Source organism: Camelina sativa, chromosome 10 (genome assembly GCF_000633955.1).
Source record: "Camelina sativa cultivar DH55 chromosome 10, Cs, whole genome shotgun sequence".
In the NCBI taxonomy this organism is placed as follows: domain Eukaryota; kingdom Viridiplantae; phylum Streptophyta; class Magnoliopsida; order Brassicales; family Brassicaceae; genus Camelina; species Camelina sativa.
The window spans coordinates 24297056-24313224 of NC_025694.1; the positions used below are offsets into that span (position 1 = coordinate 24297056).

General features: G+C 37.0%; 7 protein-coding genes and 1 non-coding gene across 8 annotated transcripts in view; 3 read left to right on the top strand and 5 right to left on the bottom strand.

Moving 5' to 3' along the window:
- The window catches only part of LOC104720674 (RNA-binding protein NOB1-like), a 6354-nt gene extending 4005 nt beyond the window's left edge, over window positions 1–2349 (bottom strand). The window contains exons 1-3 of the mRNA XM_010438553.2: window positions 1928–2349; window positions 247–1294; window positions 6–124 (exon numbers count right to left, since the gene is read on the bottom strand). Coding sequence (XP_010436855.1) covers window positions 6–124; window positions 247–1294; window positions 1928–2246 — 1486 coding nt within the window. The 5' untranslated portion in view covers window positions 2247–2349. The remainder of the gene's footprint in view (window positions 1–5; window positions 125–246; window positions 1295–1927) is intronic.
- Window positions 2417–4377, top strand: LOC104719792 (F-box/LRR-repeat protein At5g35995-like). Its single transcript, XM_010437770.2, has 3 exons — window positions 2417–3427; window positions 3509–3652; window positions 3738–4377. The coding sequence occupies exons 1-3, from the start codon at window positions 2540–2542 to the stop codon at window positions 4086–4088; spliced, it is 1383 nt and encodes a 460-aa protein (XP_010436072.1). The 5' UTR covers window positions 2417–2539; the 3' UTR covers window positions 4089–4377.
- Window positions 4372–5902, bottom strand: LOC104719791 (glutathione S-transferase T1). The gene is made up of 7 exons (XM_010437769.2): window positions 5732–5902; window positions 5551–5624; window positions 5391–5451; window positions 5248–5301; window positions 5086–5165; window positions 4794–4999; window positions 4372–4704 (listed from the first exon to the last, which is right to left on the bottom strand). The coding sequence occupies exons 1-7, from the start codon at window positions 5794–5796 to the stop codon at window positions 4510–4512; spliced, it is 735 nt and encodes a 244-aa protein (XP_010436071.1). The 5' UTR covers window positions 5797–5902; the 3' UTR covers window positions 4372–4509.
- Window positions 6150–7781, bottom strand: LOC104720675 (probable xyloglucan galactosyltransferase GT20). Its single transcript, XM_010438554.1, has one exon. It carries the CDS (start codon window positions 7779–7781, stop codon window positions 6150–6152), a length of 1632 nt encoding a protein of 543 aa, XP_010436856.1.
- On the bottom strand, window positions 9338–11056 carry LOC104719793 (probable xyloglucan galactosyltransferase GT20). Its single transcript, XM_010437771.2, has one exon. The coding sequence runs from the start codon at window positions 11025–11027 to the stop codon at window positions 9390–9392; it is 1638 nt and encodes a 545-aa protein (XP_010436073.1). The 5' UTR covers window positions 11028–11056; the 3' UTR covers window positions 9338–9389.
- On the bottom strand, window positions 11721–11792 carry TRNAC-GCA. The gene has a single exon. It is a non-coding gene; the product is annotated as a tRNA-Cys (tRNA).
- On the top strand, window positions 11876–13013 carry LOC104719795. The gene is made up of 2 exons (XM_010437772.2): window positions 11876–12191; window positions 12385–13013. Exons 1-2 carry the CDS (start codon window positions 11974–11976, stop codon window positions 12908–12910), a joined length of 744 nt encoding a protein of 247 aa, XP_010436074.1. The 5' UTR covers window positions 11876–11973; the 3' UTR covers window positions 12911–13013.
- LOC104719796 (cysteine-rich repeat secretory protein 57-like) lies at window positions 14553–15821 on the top strand. The gene is made up of 2 exons (XM_010437773.2): window positions 14553–15356; window positions 15751–15821. Exons 1-2 carry the CDS (start codon window positions 14564–14566, stop codon window positions 15819–15821), a joined length of 864 nt encoding a protein of 287 aa, XP_010436075.1. The 5' UTR covers window positions 14553–14563.

Genomic DNA, 16169 nt, shown 5'->3' on the forward strand with positions numbered 1-16169 from the left:
GGTGCCGTTCTGGCCTATTGTAACCGCTACCTTGCGTAGAGTGCCGCCATTCCCACACTTAGGACAGAAGATTCTTCCAATTTCAGGAGTTACTGTGTAGCAAGCATGGCATTTCAAAATCCACCTGAAGATAAAATTGCAATAAAGGGTAAGAAATGTGTCTCTCTCAACTAATGAGCAAGCTAAAGAAAAGTGTCGGCATTTGAACAAAAGAAAAGAAGAGGAAGTTTCTGATTCATACTGTACCTGTTCACTTGGCGAATTTGCATTCCTCCAGGTGCAAGTAAACGCAAACCCATTTGAAGAATAACATTTTGCATTGCAAAATCACCGGTTATACAGGCCACACTAGACTCAGACAAGGCTCTCACCGACCAACTCTGCTCACTGCTATCATCATCTGCAATGGACGATGCCTCAAAGGTATCCCCAGCCTCACTAGCAACCTCTAATTCTTGATTTGAAACATCGATCCCCTCAGCTTCGACTTCAATATCATCCTCACCACTGATGAAAGTTGCTTCAGCATTCGTCCCTTCTTTTAGTGAATCTTCCTCCAACCTCATGTCTTTTAAGATGGACGATAGATCCTCACCATTCTTTCCACTATCTTTTGCATGGCTTTCATCGGCATCTTTAGACATCTGATTTGACTGCTGATGCAGATCAGCTGTGTCATCAACCAAGTGTCGAGCTTTGTCAGCTTCTTGATCCTTCTGAATTTCTTGTTCAGCCAAGGCATTGTAATGTTCCCACTTGGCCTTTCTTCTAAGAAACCTTGAGTGAGTACTTCTACTAACAGCAGGTCTCCAATCACTGGCATCATCATCATCACCATATTGCCCCTTGGATGCATCAATTCCCTCCACTACCATCTTACCCTCAAGCTTGATCTCTGTTTTCTTGGGCGGGAATCGCCTATGCTTCTTCTCACCTTCCTGCTCATCCTCTTCAGTACGAGAGACAACAGAACCAACCTCAGAAACAGTGTCTGAACCGAGAACATTCATGATAAGTTCTTTCAACGGAAGGATTTTGGAGTTAGCGTTGGATTTTTCCTCAGTCTCGTTTTCAAGTGCCTCCCACTCATCCAAATTAGCCACATTGGATCCCCAACCAGGCAAATCCTTCTCAGGTAACCTCTTAACTCTAACAGTTTGAATCGGTGGAGGAACATCTCTAAGATTTTTAGTGCCATGAACCTGAGCCTCAAGCGTGTATGACAAAGCAATCAATTTGAGATCAACATCAGACAGAGTTTGCAAATCACCAGTAGCTTTTGCAAATTTAATAACTGCAACACAAAACAATCACAAACCTACTTAGGTACAAATTTCACAAAATCAGAGTAAATTTTAGAACTAAAGCACGAGGATCACAAAACTAATTTAATGNGCATCAATTCCCTCCACTACCATCTTACCCTCAAGCTTGATCTCTGTTTTCTTTGGCGGGTATCGCCTATGCTTCTTCTCACCTTCCTGCTCATCCTCTTCAGTATGAGAGACAACAGAACCAACCTCAGAAACAGTGTCTGAAGCGAGAATATTCATGTTAAGGTCTTTCAACGGAAGGATTTTGGAGTTAGCGTTGGATTTATCCTCAGTCTCGTTTTCAAGTGCCTCCCACTCGTCCAAGTTAGCCACATTGGATCCCCAACCAGGTAAATCCTTTTCAGGTAACCTCTTAACTCTAACAGTTTGAATCGGTGGAGGAACATCTCTAAGATTTTTAGTACCATGAACCTGAGCCTCAAGCGTGTATGACAAAGCAATCAATTTGAGATCAACATCAGACAGAGTTTGCAAATCACCAGTAGCTTTTGCAAATTTAATAACTGCAACAAAAAAAAAACAATCATTCTCAGAGATACAATACGAATCTTTCACCAACACTACATATAAGCATTAGCAAGAATCACATGTACCTTTACTGAGAGATTCAGGGGAAGGTTCCATGGTATCAATAGTGAAAGGGATGAAAGCGAGACGACGGCGAGAAGCAGGGTCACGAATCTCGGAGAGCACTTCAGGGACGGTTACGAATTTGTCGGCGAAGTTTGTTAAGCTTTGGCCTCCTTGAATGACGGCATTGGCATCAACAACCGCCACAGATATTCCCTTTGTGGATTTGCAGTTTCCGACTATCCCGAGAATCGCTGCCGGAGATCCGTCGTTAACCGGAGGCTTTGAAGGTGGATCCTTCTTCACAATAGAACTCCACATCGAGGTTTGATTCGGATCCATGGTTCGTTCTGGAGATTTCGTTACTTGCCGCTTCAAATGTGATGGATGGGGTTTAACGAGAGAGACTGAGAGAGATGTCAAAAAACCTAGGTCAGAGTGAAGAAGACGCGCCGTTTATTTCAGTTGTTGTAAATGGGCCTTTCTAGCCTCATAAAGGCCCAACCAATTGTGTAGACCAAGGTTTGTGTCGATCTTGACTCAGAATCAAGAGAGTAGAGTGATCAAACTAAACCTAACTTGTGTTTGATTTGTAGGCGGAAGCAAAGTGTCAGTTAATTCGAGACTGAGACTCTATGGGGTCTAGAGATTTCATCAGCAGTTTGCCGGATGAGGTTCTTGGCAAAAAAGTCCTGTCTTTGCTTCCGAGAAAACTCGTTGTCTCCACGTCTGTTCTGTCCAAGAGGTGGAGGAATCTATTCCTTTTTGTAGACAAGTTTGATTTGGAAGACTCAACATCTCTGAGAAATGATGGATTCTCTGATTTCATGGAGAAAACAGTGGCTCTGCTTCTTAGCAATTGTCCCACCAAGAGACTCACTCTGAACTGCCGCTATGAACGATCTAGTGTTCACCGTTGGATTCGCAGTGCCCTCCAACGCGGCTGCTTGGAACTAAACTTGCAATGCCTGTATGGTCATTCTTTGGATATAGGGATCTTCTCCTCGAGCAGTACATTGGTTAAACTCACACTATCTAGTTATCTAACTTGTCTTCTAGGGTATGTTCCACTTGAGGAGGGCACAGTGTTTTTCCCAGTGCTCAAGACACTTTCCATTGGTGCTGTTGCGGCTGATCCAGATCTGTATGATTGGCTCATCTCTGGATCCCCTGTGCTCGAGGAATTATTCATACGTGATGTTGGTGATGGTGATGACCCGCCAACTTGGACGAGGTCTGTGGTTAGTGCATCCATCAAGCGACTCGCGATTTTTTTCCACCTTCTTTATAACACAGAACCTTATGAAGACGATGTTGAGATAAAGACACCTAATCTTGAGTTTCTTGACTATTCTGCTCTTCTCTCCGATGATTTTGATGTTGGTAATCTGGATTCGCTTGCTGAAGCTAGACTGGATCTTCGGTTGTGGGAGTTACCTACCACACGTCAATTTGGTGATGTTACAAATCTGGTTGCTGCAATAAGAAATGTCAAGACCCTTCACCTCTCTTCTGCTTCTTTGAGGTGAGGTCTCAGTTTTGCTAGTTACCATTGTCTTATTTACTATCTATCTATATCTTGGTTTCTGATTGTGATTATAAATCAGGCGTTTTACTACTGCTGTTTTACCATGCCGGTCTTCCACAAACTCCTTCATCTATCTATTGTGAGCGACAAGGAAAACGGTTGGCATGCATTGCCTCGTCTGCTTTTGAAATCTCCAAATCTACAAACTCTAGCGATAAAGGTATATCAAAGCGTTTGGCAAATTAGCACACACAATATTTATTTTGCACATTTATACATGTCAAATAGTTTTACTATGCTTTCAGGGTCTTTTGCACAAAGTTACTTATAGATGTGGAAACGCATGCGTTTGCACTAGCAAGCCTGAGAAAAAGGTGTTATATAAGACTTGTTTAGATATAAGTCCTCGTGATGAGGTGAAGGGGATGTGTTGTTTATCGACATGTCGAGTTAAAGTGCTAGAAATTTCAGGGTATGGAGGTAGTTTTAGAGAGGTGAGACAAATGGCGCATTTCTTGGGAAAATTGAAATATATTGAAACTGTGAAAATTGGTGTCGAAGAAGACGACAGCAACAACAACAACAGTGAGTTCTTGCGCGCCAATCTTAGGACTCTTGATAGAGCTTCGTCAATGTGCAACTTCCAATTCCTCTGATTTCTCTCTCGCTCTGCTCTGTCCCTTCCTTGTTGTGGTTTTCCGGCTGACAACTGGTGTGATGCTAATGTGGAAGAGACTAAAACCAAGCTAAACATTGGTTGTTGTTAGTTACAAATTATGCGCAACTTTTTGTTTGGTGAATCTTGCTCTATGATTAATGTAACACCCTCTTCTGAATAACCATGCACCAAAGATACGTTTCATCTCTACCAATCCGGGAAGAGGTTCAAAATGCTCAGGTAGGTAATATCCAATTTGAGCCGCAAATTCTATACGAAAATCTTGACAAAGTGTGATTTTATTACAATTCTTTGATTTTCTTACAATGGAGTAACCGAGTTATTCAATAAACCATTGACACCTGAAACCGATTTTGCATAAGTTTTGTTCTTTTTTTTGGTAAAAATAAGTTTTGTTCTTACATCTTAGATTGAAGACCCGGTTTAGATACGGTTCCCATCTCTCGCTGCTTCTGGAATCTATCTTTGGCTTTGAAAAGGACCTCATGGACCTCATCAAAATGAGGCATCGTCGCCTTTCTCGTATTCTCAATCCATTGTTCCACTTTCTTATGAGGGCTTAGCAATCTAATACGATCTTTGTCATCCAAAACCTACAAAATTGCATAAATTTGACAATCAAAAGCCAAAATAGACATAAGGAAGCAAGTTTTTGCTCGAGAGTATGTTTTTTATTGTGTACCTGCAGCTGCGTCAGTTCACACACAAGGCTCAGATCAGCTATAGATGGTTGGTTGCTTCCGAGCAAGAACTTGGCATTGCCCTTAAGCCAAAAAGTCTCTAGAGTGGACAGAGACTTAGTTAGTAACTTCTCAGCATCAGCAGCTGCTTTCGGATTCAGAGGAAGACCGAGAGCTGGAGCTAGTACACTATTCAGAACATATCCAGCTGAAACAGTAGAATAGTAACCATAGTCAGAATCACTCTATAACTTCTTCACATCCATCCATATCGATATGAATACAACGTGTTACCTGCACCAGGGCGTAAACTAGTGTGATGCCAATCCAAAACTGAGTGGATCTTGGCTCTTTTGGAAAGATCATTCGGGTACCTAAAGAAAACGAACAAAGTTAAATGATTACACTTTGCAAAGCATAAAGAACATGTGTCAAACAAACAAAGTACAAACTTACCAATGATCAACTACACTTGGGAATGCTGAGGAAAGATATATCAAGATAGCATGACTGCGAAAAAATAACAAACGGTTAAGATTCATAAAACAAAAGGTATCTCGATACAAAGGAAGCAAGAATCCAAAAATTGTGTTAAAAACCTCTCAAAGAGCTTAAGTCTACCATCAACAATAGCTGGAACTTTCCCCATTGGGTTAATATCTGAGAAACAACAAAGACACAAACTTTAAGAACAAATCTAACTGTAAAAGACCAAAACCAAATCAAGTTTCAACCTTTTTGTTCATTATTGATACGAACCTTTGAATTCAGGGGTTAATTGCTGACGTTTCGATAAGATAATCAAATTCTCATCGAATTGGATTCCATTAACCCTTTAAAAAGCAAAAAGAGTAGCTCATCATCAATTGTATAAGAGAACAAACAAAAACAAAAATGGCTGAATCGCGAAATTAACAAGGAAGAAGAAGGACTTTTTTACTTGCAGAATATGATGACAGCACGAGATGGCTGTGACATCCGATCCGCATACACTTTGAGCTTCATCTTCTTCTTCTCTTCTTCTTCTGATTTTGTGGATCAGAAAAGTTTCAGAACACACTGATGAGAATGGTGATCTAATCTGAGGAAGAAGAGAAGTGATCTCACAGAAGCTTTGCTGTTTCTACAATAGAGAGTACAAAAAACATCGTGCCGTTTTTGTCTCCGTTTCTGACCAAAGACTTCTCTAAACCGGCTGCTTAGGCCAATAATAACCGATACTTAACCAGAACATTTCTTTGAAACAGACTCATCATACCGAAATACAAAACGTTTACATATATCGTATTTTTTTACTATCAAAAATAAACAAAAACATAATGATAATAATCAATGAGAGCAAACATTACAAAAAAAACTTAGACCAACCTGTTGATTTTTTCAAGTAAACTATCGAAAGTAATATCAAAAGCATCTCGAAACCTATGGAACTTAGCATTAGAGTCTCCATAGACCAAACCAGGCAAAAGCTGATGAATAATGTAACTTCTCATTTCCTCTTTCTCACTTAGAGTCTTTGCCATCAACTTCTTTACAACGTTTACTCTCTTTCCTTCCACATCTTCTTGGCTTATATACACTGAGTATTTCCTATGATCCTCCGGTAAGTGCCACGCGTACTGATAATAAGCTGTGTATGGATTAAAGATCACCGGAATGCAACCGGAGATTAGTGAATCGAACACCGATTTTCTCGTTGGACTATCTCCTGACGGTTGTAGACAGAACTCCGAGTCTTGGAACAGCTCTATGACATTTTCAGGCTTGTCACAACTTCCGTTAGAACAGTTTAAGAATCGGCATTGGTCAGCAAGTGTTGTGCATTGTTCGATTAGCGTTGACCGGATGCTATGAGGATTACCGGGTCTTGCACCTCCGGCAAAACTTACTACATTCCTGCGAGGTTTGTTCATCATCTTGACCTGCCAGCTAGCGATATCATTGTCTGTTTTAGGGTGGAAATAGGTCGGATGCGGGATCGCGATGTCGTTGACTTCCCATGGATGTCTTTCGATGAGAAGCTTTGTAGGGTTTTTCATTCCTTGTAACTCGAGGAACCTTGAGCCCCAAGGAAGTTTACTTCTTCTAAAATCCCAAGAAATCTTGCCGAGGACAAACACATGATCTTTTCCGGCATTTCTTTTCCAAGATTCCTTCGACTCAAGCCATTTCAAAACCTCGATCCCCAACCGGTCCTTCATAACATCAGAAACATTATTCTTGAAATGCCATCTCAAAACATCGAAACCGGCATAAAAAGGGACATAAAAGATCTTAGCTTGGCTTTCGTTGTAAACCCTACAAGGATGCTTCAAAACTCTAGAGTGGAAGATCGGTTCAAGAGCGTACTGATGTGTCCTAAACCAACGTTGACCAAGATTACCAATTGCTTCTCCAAAACCTTCATTCTTGAAAAACTTACACATGTTAGTCCAAGGGACCATATCTTTGCACTCAACCAATAAATCTCGGTTGAATTTAGACGGTAAATCATAAACATAAACTCCTTTCCCTTCACAAGATCCTGGATTTTCGCCTTTTTTCCTGGTCGACAACCAAGATCTCTGGACATGAATGTACTTAATCACTGCCCTTAACGCGTAGCCTTCTCCTTCACTCTTAGGTTTGATGTATTTGTATTGTTCTTCCTCCGATTCGTTCTTGGCTTTATGATCAAGAACAGACTTAGCATTCACACCATAACGCTTTCTATCTTCACCCGAAACAATCGTTCTGACAAATGTATCATTCTTTTGAGAAATAATTTCTCCATATTTCTTAAGAACAACACTCGGATCGTTGAGTTTCCTTGAGGAGATGATGAAGGTCGAAGATAACCAAAGATAAAGAGCAAAGAACAGAGAAATCGTGAGAAAAACTCGATAGAGAATGGATTTGCAGAAGATAAAACAAAGATTATGAGAGAAGAAGAAGATACGAGGATGACCATCTCTCTTCTTGGGTGTTGTTGGCTTTCTCTTTGAGACCATGTTCTTCTGCTCGGCCTTATTTTCTTCGCTTAGCATATTATAGATTTTGTGGTTTGGGAAGTTAATTTTATGATTTTTTACCTTAAGCGATACCAGTATGTACTCTTTAAAAAAAAAAAAACAAGATATATTCCCTAATAAATCCATTTACAAGTTACAACTCATCATTCATTTGAATATAAATTTAGATTTTAAATATCCAAATATTGGAATTATATACATGTTAGGTAATCAAAATAATTTATTTTTAAAAAATTACTAAAAAAGCATTTATCTCGATTCCGATATATTATTTATTTCCCTATACATTCCTCCAAAATAATATTTCATTATATAGAACAGTCTATTATTTTATTTTATAAATGTAAAAACAGAAAAACTAAGGCTTCAATTGGAACCACAATTTAGGAAAAGAACAATGAGGAATGTGATATTCCTCTTTATTCCACAAATTTTTTACCATTTGAAAATAATATTTTTTTTTTCTACATTCATCTACATTCTTCAAAAAATAAGGAACAATAGAACAAAAATGTTCCTCCCCAAAAAGAACAAATGAAATTAAAAAAGAACAAATACTAAAATTTGTTTTTTATTTTAAAATAATAAGAAAAATATATTTATTAATAATATTTCAATTTTGTAAAATCATAATTTTCATATTTTCATAATGTATTGAATAAAAAAATATTTTTGATATGAATTTCATGTTAAACTAAACTTAACGCTCTATTTGAAGACTATATGAATAGTAAAATAAATTTAAAAGACTCATGTTTATATCATAAATAAAAACTAAAAATATTTTAAATTACTCTTAAAATTTTATTGTAGGTTATTATTAATTATTAATATTTAATAGGACATATCTAAAGTTTAATTTACATATTTTATTTTAAAATCAAATGTATTTATTTTATATACATTAAAAGTAATATTAGTATTTTCATTGAAATTTAATTTATTTATTTAATATATTTGAAAATACATTTATGTTGTTTGGTTACCATTTACTATTTTATTATTTTTCTGCAGATTTTCTTTTCATTTCTCAAAAACTGTTTATTTTATTATGTATTGTTTTTTTTTCTTTTCTTGTTTGTGTTCTTCTAATAGCTACCAGTAAGATATTTAAACGTTTATTATCCCTTGCGAAAACGTTAGACATTTGTTTTAATCGTGATATTGTATACTCATATGTCTGACGTTTCTGAATAAGCTCATTGTATATCTTTTATTTCAGATTTTGTTTATAATTTTTTTAAAAATAATGGTAGCTGACATATATATATATATATATATATATATATATATATATTTCATTCTACATTTTGACTAGGCGAGTACTGCTCTACAAGCGGGGTTTATTTTTACCAATTTTTGGCTGCTTAGCAAATGCATGCTGAAAAAAGAAAAAAAAGCAAATGCTAGCATATATATTAATTTTGCAAATGTTATTATTTTCATTTTTAATAAAATATTTGAGAGAGAAAAAAATGATCATTGAACGTCAATATAGAAATGTGAATAAAAAATATATGGTTTCAGAACCGATGATGATCAAACCATTCACCATTGCTTATTCAATTGTATGTATTGTGCACACATTTATTCTGATTGTTTGATTTTTTCAAGTAAACTATCAAAAGCGATATCAAAAGCATCTCGGAACTTTTTAAACTTAGCGTTAGAGTCTCCATAGACCAAACCAGGCAAAAGCTGATGAATAATGTAACTTCTCATTTTCTCTTTCTCACTTAGAGTCTTTGCCTTCAGTATCTCCACCACATTTACTCTCGTTTCCTTCACATCTTGTTCGCTTATATACACTGAGTATCTCCTATGATCCTCAGGAAGATGCCATGCGTACTGGTAATAAGCCGTATACGGAGTAAAAATCACTGGAATGCAACCGGAGATTAGTGAGTCGAACACAGATCTCCTAGTTGCGCTATCTCCAGGCGGCTGCAGACAAAACTCCGAATCTTGAAACAAATCAAGAACATTCTTCGGATTCATGCAGCTTCGGTTTGTACAGTTCAAGAACCGACATTGGTTGGAAGTTGAAGACACGCATTGCTCGATTAGAGTTGATCGGATGTTATCCGGTTTACCGGATCTTGCACCTCCTGCGAAGCTAACTAGATTCCGGCGAGGTTTACTTGCGATCTTGATCTGCCAGCTGGTGATATCGTCATCTGTTTGCGGATGGAAATAGGTCGGGTGAGGAATGGCGATGTCGTTGACCTGCCATGGTTGTCTTTCGATAAGTAGCTTGGTAGGGCTTTGCATTTCTTGTAGCTCAAGGAACCTTGAGCCCCAAGGGACCTTATCTCTCCTAAAATCCCAAGTAATTTTTCCTAGAACAAACACATGATCTTTACCAGCGTTTCTCCTCCATGATTCCTTTGATTCAAGCCATTTTAAAACCTCGATCCCTAACCGATCTTTAACATCGTCAGAAACATTCCTATAATGCCATCTCAAAACATCATAACCGCCATAGTATGGAACATAGAAGAGCTTAGCTTGGGTTTCGTTGTAAACCCTACAAGGATGCTTCAAAACTCTAGAGTGTAAGATAGGCTCAAGAGAATACATGTGTGTTCTAAACCAACCTTTGCCAAGATTCTCAATAGCTTCTCCAAAGCCTTCATTCTTGAAGTAACTACACAAGTTAACCCTTGGAAGTATATCGTTGCACCCTACCAACAAATCTCTGTTGAATTTCGACGGTAAATCATAAACATAAACTCCTTTACCTTCACACGACAGCGTTTTATTGATGTTTTCATCTCCCGGAGCTAGCCATGATCTTTGTAGGTATAGATACTTGACGGCTGCCCTTAACGCATATCTCTCTCCTTCACTCTTAGGTTTGATGTATTTGCTGTATTCTTCCTCTATATAGAGGTCAGCCTTGTTCTTGGGTTTGTCTTCTTGATCAGAAACTGGACCAATATTCTTGGGTTTGTCTTCTTGTTCAAGAACATCATCATACCCCTTTGTATCTCCACTGCGAAGAATCTTCGTGTGATCAGCGGAAACTCTATCTCCGGTGAAAGATTCATTTTGTTCAGAACTTATTTGAAAACCAGGTTTAGAACCGGCCGTGATACAATAAGGATCGTTGTACTTCCGAGAGAAGAAACAGATGTGGAAGTTGTTGAAAGATAACAAAAGGTAAATAAGAAAGAAGAAGAGAATGATTCTTGTCTTTATCTTTGAGACCACCGATACTATCATTTTTTATTTTCTGACTTTGGTCCTTACTTCTTCACTTTGCCACTTTGGATTTTAATAAAATCTTCGTATGGGGATTTTAAATATAGTTTATTTCAACCAACAAATAAAACTTTTTTACTAAAAATAAAAATAATTAATCACCTATCATTGTCACTTTCAGGAGTTCAGGTCATTTTCTACCGTTGTCACTTTTACCACTTCAACGTGCTCTTGGAACTCAATTAGTCAGGAGAATTCATTCGTCAAAAGATCCGTTATCTAATTAACTGTTCGTATTATTATTGTATAAACAATGAGTAATTAAGATTAAACAGTAATCATAAAATTATGAATGTTTGGACTCGTCTCGTCTTTTTTATAAATAGAGACACCTTAAAAAATTTACTACATAACAATTAATTGTGTGTGTAGTCGATTTGTTCAAACATCACAATTCTGTTTTCTTCAATGTATGTTTTGTTACATCATACTTATGGTAGATGAGACATCCAGCTTATAGCCTACTTTGGGGAATTAGTTACGACTTAACTCTTAAGAACCTGAATATGAAATTTCATTTAAGGATTTGGAATGTTCCAATCTAATACGAACCAATCTATTTTCTGATTACAAACAAAACATAAATTTAGTCGAACTTCTTCCTTTTCTTCTCTTTGCTCCTCAACATCTCACATAAAAACATGTTGATGAAAAAGGGCCCAACCGGGTTCGAACCGGTGACCTCTCGATCTGCAGTCGAATGCTCTACCACTGAGCTATGGACCCAATTGCTTAGACTTCAAAATTTATAAGTTATAACTCCAAAACTTGATTGCTTAAAAGTTAAAACCCCTAGTTGCGTTGCTTCTTCTTCATCTTCTTCGTTTCTCTTCAGCTTGCAGCCGTCTATGGCAGTTAATCTTCTTTTTCATAAAATAATTTCTCTGTTTCCGTCGCCGGCAAAAGGATGGGCAAACGAGGAGCTAAGAAGCTTACAAACACTCAAGGAGGAGGACCTAATCTCAAATCCGTACTGAGACATGATCACTTAAAAAATCTCGCTCTCTGGTCTTCCGCCGGAGATACTCCGATACCTTCTCTTGCTTCTTTGTTCGGTCGACGTCTCGCTGCCGACATTGAAACCACCGGAATAGCTACTGATCCTGATCTCGTCTCTTGCCAAAGGTACCTCTTTTAGGGTTTTCTTATCATGACTACAATTTTGGAATCTGTAACCGCCGCTTAGTTAGTTTTTTTTTTTGTGGTTTAGAATCTTGAAATGTCATTGTTCTATGTTTAGGATTCCTTAATGTTTTACGAAAGAGGATCTTTATGAATTTGAATGTAATGTAATGATGATTCTAACTTTGATCTGTAGGTGTGAGACCATACTTAAGCCAGGGGTCAATTGCAATGTCAGAATCGAGAAGGTTTCGTCTAAGCAGAAGAAGAAACGCACCAGGTGCAAGAAGTCTAACATCTGTTTGCCTCAGAACAATGTAGTTTACCACTGCAATTTCTGTTCTCACCGGAACCTTAAGAGAGGTACTGCCAAAGGTCAGATGAAAGAGATTTACCCCTTCAAGCCGAAAGCTCCTCGTCCTTCACGTCCTAATAAGATCAATGAAGAAATGCCTCAAAGTAACATGCTTTCTTCACCTGTGAGAAGTGAGAAAGATCAGGTGGAGGAGGTGAATACACCGAAGCCAATGATGCTTACTCTGGATAGGGATAAGAGGATACGAAAATCCAAGAGTAAGAAACCGATTGAGCCTCAAAGTGTTGCGGAGAAAACAGTTGGTGGATCAAACAAGAGGAAGAGAAATTCATGGACAGGTATGAAAGAGGTAGCTGAGACTAACAAGAGTTCTAGAACAAACTTAAAGATACCTTTTCTCTTGTGATCTGTCTTTTATATTTGGAAATGTAGAGTAAATATTATCCCTTTTTGTGGAAGTTCTTCATGCAATGATGAGTCTTGATATATACAACTTGTTCCTTTAAACTTTGAAATGTTTTTTTTGATGATCTCTGTGACAAGTGAAACTCATAGTTTCCAACCAATCAGTCATCGTTAACTATTTTAACAATCTCACAATTGATCCACAAAGCAACCTGCATCATGACCGCAACAACCGAGATTGCAAAAAATTGTTCAAACTGTTGAGAAGAAATCATGTACTACTTCGACTGTATGGTCCAATGGCCTCTTCGTGAAGAGGAAGAAAGAGGATGAGATTAAAAAGAAGACGAAGATGAAGATAACAACGAGTGAGTGAGCATGAGGTAACAAAAGAAAATATTAAGAAGCCACCATTGTATCAGAGGTTATTGGGCCACAAGGATGATCTCACAGTGCTTAAAGGAATTCTTGACCTCAATTAGAGGAGAAGAGGAGACCCTTTTGAAGATATATTGATGCTCTTTGTGAGTATGTGATAAAAAAAAAAAAAATTGATCAGTTTCTACACTACGGAAAGCCAATTAGTAGCCGAAGTTCAGAGGTTCAAGTCAAAGAAGTTTGAGAATTATAATGTGAGAAGGGTCTCTTACAAAGAGAAAACGTCAAGAAAAAGCTATTGTATTTCCGATAGAGATTGTGAAGAAAATTTTCTGAGTTATCGAGAGAGGTTTGGTGAAGTGAAGGTGTTCTGGCTTTCAAATCAAGGAAGAAGATTGGAGAACAAGAGAAAAAATGTTGTAAGGTACCCCCTATCTTATGGTAGTGGAGATAGTGTAAATGTTGTAAGACATGTCTTTTTCCTAAGTCAAGTGTCAACGAATGTGCTGTCTTCTGGTTAGATGAATCCAACGTGATTGCTCGTTGAGATATGATCTCAAGAATGGACCAAAGAAGAGAGAGGTTGAAGAAAATTTGAAGAAGATCAAGGCAATGCCAAATTGCCATTTGCCAATGGAGCTATGTTAGTGGTTTGCTTTGTCGTTAGTCTCTATCTATGCATTTTGAGACTAATTATGTTTTTAATTAATCTAGGTAATAGTAATATTACTTACATTACATTTTCCCAAAAAGATGTTAATAGTACTAGTTACGTTGTAGTATTGGTTAGTTTAAGGTCATTTCCTACATTATTTTTCATAGATAACACTGTAACTAATAATTACATTATATATGTTGGCATTAAGGTCATTCTTTAATTAATCTGTCCCCGGGCCTTAATTAATCCCCACTTGAATTTTTTTTTTCTCACCATTGTCATTTGTCAACTCAATCTTGGGAGAATCGAATTATAAAAAGACGAAGTAGTAAGAAATTGAATTGTAAAAAGACGAAGTAGTAAGAAATTGAATTATAAAAAGACGAAGTAGTACTATTAGTTAACTTACACAAAAACGAAAAAAAAACAAACGAAGACCAATTACTCATTGAATAAAAGAACGAATTAATAATACAAATAAACTTGCTTAAATCTAATCAACGACCTTCTCTCTGTCTCTGATCTAATCTCTATATATCAATGACCCTCTCTTCTTCTTCTTCTTCTTCTTCTTCTTCTTCTTCATTGATCTCATAAACCCCTAAAGAGTTTTAAATCATGGCAACAACAAAGAAACTCTCTACTCTCTTCTGCTTATCTTCTCTCTTCTGCCTCTTGTTCACCATTAACCAAGCTGTCTCTGAATCCGAGCACATGGAAACTTTCTGCAACAAAGCATCCAGAAACACCACTAGCAATAGCACAACTTACAACACAAATCTCAAAACTCTTCTCTCCACTCTTAGTAACCAATCATCATTCGCTAACTACTACAACCTCACGACAGGTCTAGCTTCAGACACAGTCCATGGAATGTTCTTCTGCATTGGAGATGTCAACAGAACAAGCTGCAATGCATGCGTCAAGAGTGCAACAATCGAGATTGCTAAAAACTGTACTAACCATCGAGAAGCAATCATTTACTACTTCTCTTGTATGGTTCGATACTCAGATAAGTTTTTCCTCTCCACCTTAGAGACGAAGCCTAATACCTTTTGGTCTTCGACCGATCCAATACCCAAATCATATGGTAAATTTGAGCAGAGGTTGTCTGACAAAATGGGAGAAGTTATTGTTAGATCATCTTTCCTATCTTCTTCGTTTACGCCATATTATCTTCAAGATATAACTAGGATCGATGACCAGTATGATCTTCAGTCTGTTGTCCAGTGTAGTCCTCATTTGGATCCTGGAAACTGCACCACATGTCTGAAACTTGCGTTCCAAGAACTAACTCACTGCTGTAGTGATCAGCTTTGGGCTTTCATCTTCACCCCCAAATGTTTAGTGAGTTTTGATACCTCAAATTCATCACTGTTGCCTAATCACAGCGGTGCCTTCTCGATTAGAGGTAAGTATATACAGTGCTATGTATCTATGAAATAATGATGGGTTATACACTTTTTTATTTAGATAGAGTAGATGATATACGTACCTTTGACATGTTATGTATACTAAAACAAATATACTAATTAGGATATATATTGTGACAAATTTTGTAAATTTTTGATATAGAACTTATGTTTCAACTTATCAGATTTATTTTTCAAATAATTTAGAAATAAAATGTATTTAAGACAAAAAAAAAAGAACAAAATAACTGCAACATTTATCTTCTCCTAATTTTTTTTTGTAAAGAACATTAATTCTCTGTTGTATGTTCTTTTAGCATTATATGGTCAATCTCTTTTTTTTTTTTTTTGTCAATCTCGTAATGTTTGGATTATTTTGTTTTTGTTATACAGGAAATAACAGAATATTTGGGGGAATGGTTCTTGGTGCGGCCGCTTCGGTGTTTGCACTTTTCGGTTTATAGTCAGATTTAAAATTACAATATTGAGAAAAAGGCTTGCTTCTAGTTTCCATTTGAATTTTTGCAAAGAGCAATACATATAACTATTGTTTCCGTTAATAATGCGCCATGCGTATGTCTTATTGTGTAAGGCTTGCTTGTCCCTTTTTTTAATAATGATTTGTGTTTTTAATTCATTTGATTTTGGACTATATATTAACTAGGAGCAGACCAACAAATAACTCGGTTTAGAAATATCATCAGAAGTGTGTAATATTAAAAATATCACACACGTACTACTAATATAAGGATGTTTGAAATTGTATAATAATCACTGACGGATCTTTCCGAAAAACAATGTAAATTTTTTGA

Excerpts from the sequence above, each read along its gene's own strand:
- LOC104719792 (XM_010437770.2), top strand. The coding sequence starts at position 2,540 with ATGGGGTCTAGAGATTTCATCAGCAGTTTGCCGGATGAGGTTCTTGGC. Across the intron at positions 3,428-3,508 it reads ACCTCTCTTCTGCTTCTTTG|CAGGCGTTTTACTACTGCTG; the intron begins AGGTGAGGTCTC and ends GTGATTATAAAT. Across the intron at positions 3,653-3,737 it reads TACAAACTCTAGCGATAAAG|GGTCTTTTGCACAAAGTTAC; the intron begins GTATATCAAAGC and ends CTATGCTTTCAG.
- LOC104719791 (XM_010437769.2), bottom strand. The coding sequence starts at position 5,796 with ATGAAGCTCAAAGTGTATGCGGATCGGATGTCACAGCCATCTCGTGCT. Across the intron at positions 5,302-5,390 it reads AGACTTAAGCTCTTTGAGAG|TCATGCTATCTTGATATATC; the intron begins GTTTTTAACACA and ends ATTTTTTCGCAG. Across the intron at positions 4,705-4,793 it reads GTGAACTGACGCAGCTGCAG|GTTTTGGATGACAAAGATCG; the intron begins GTACACAATAAA and ends GCAATTTTGTAG.
- LOC104720675 (XM_010438554.1), bottom strand. The coding sequence starts at position 7,781 with ATGGTCTCAAAGAGAAAGCCAACAACACCCAAGAAGAGAGATGGTCAT.
- LOC104719793 (XM_010437771.2), bottom strand. The coding sequence starts at position 11,027 with ATGATAGTATCGGTGGTCTCAAAGATAAAGACAAGAATCATTCTCTTC.
- LOC104719795 (XM_010437772.2), top strand. The coding sequence starts at position 11,974 with ATGGGCAAACGAGGAGCTAAGAAGCTTACAAACACTCAAGGAGGAGGA. Across the intron at positions 12,192-12,384 it reads GATCTCGTCTCTTGCCAAAG|GTGTGAGACCATACTTAAGC; the intron begins GTACCTCTTTTA and ends TTTGATCTGTAG.
- LOC104719796 (XM_010437773.2), top strand. The coding sequence starts at position 14,564 with ATGGCAACAACAAAGAAACTCTCTACTCTCTTCTGCTTATCTTCTCTC. Across the intron at positions 15,357-15,750 it reads CGGTGCCTTCTCGATTAGAG|GAAATAACAGAATATTTGGG; the intron begins GTAAGTATATAC and ends TTTGTTATACAG.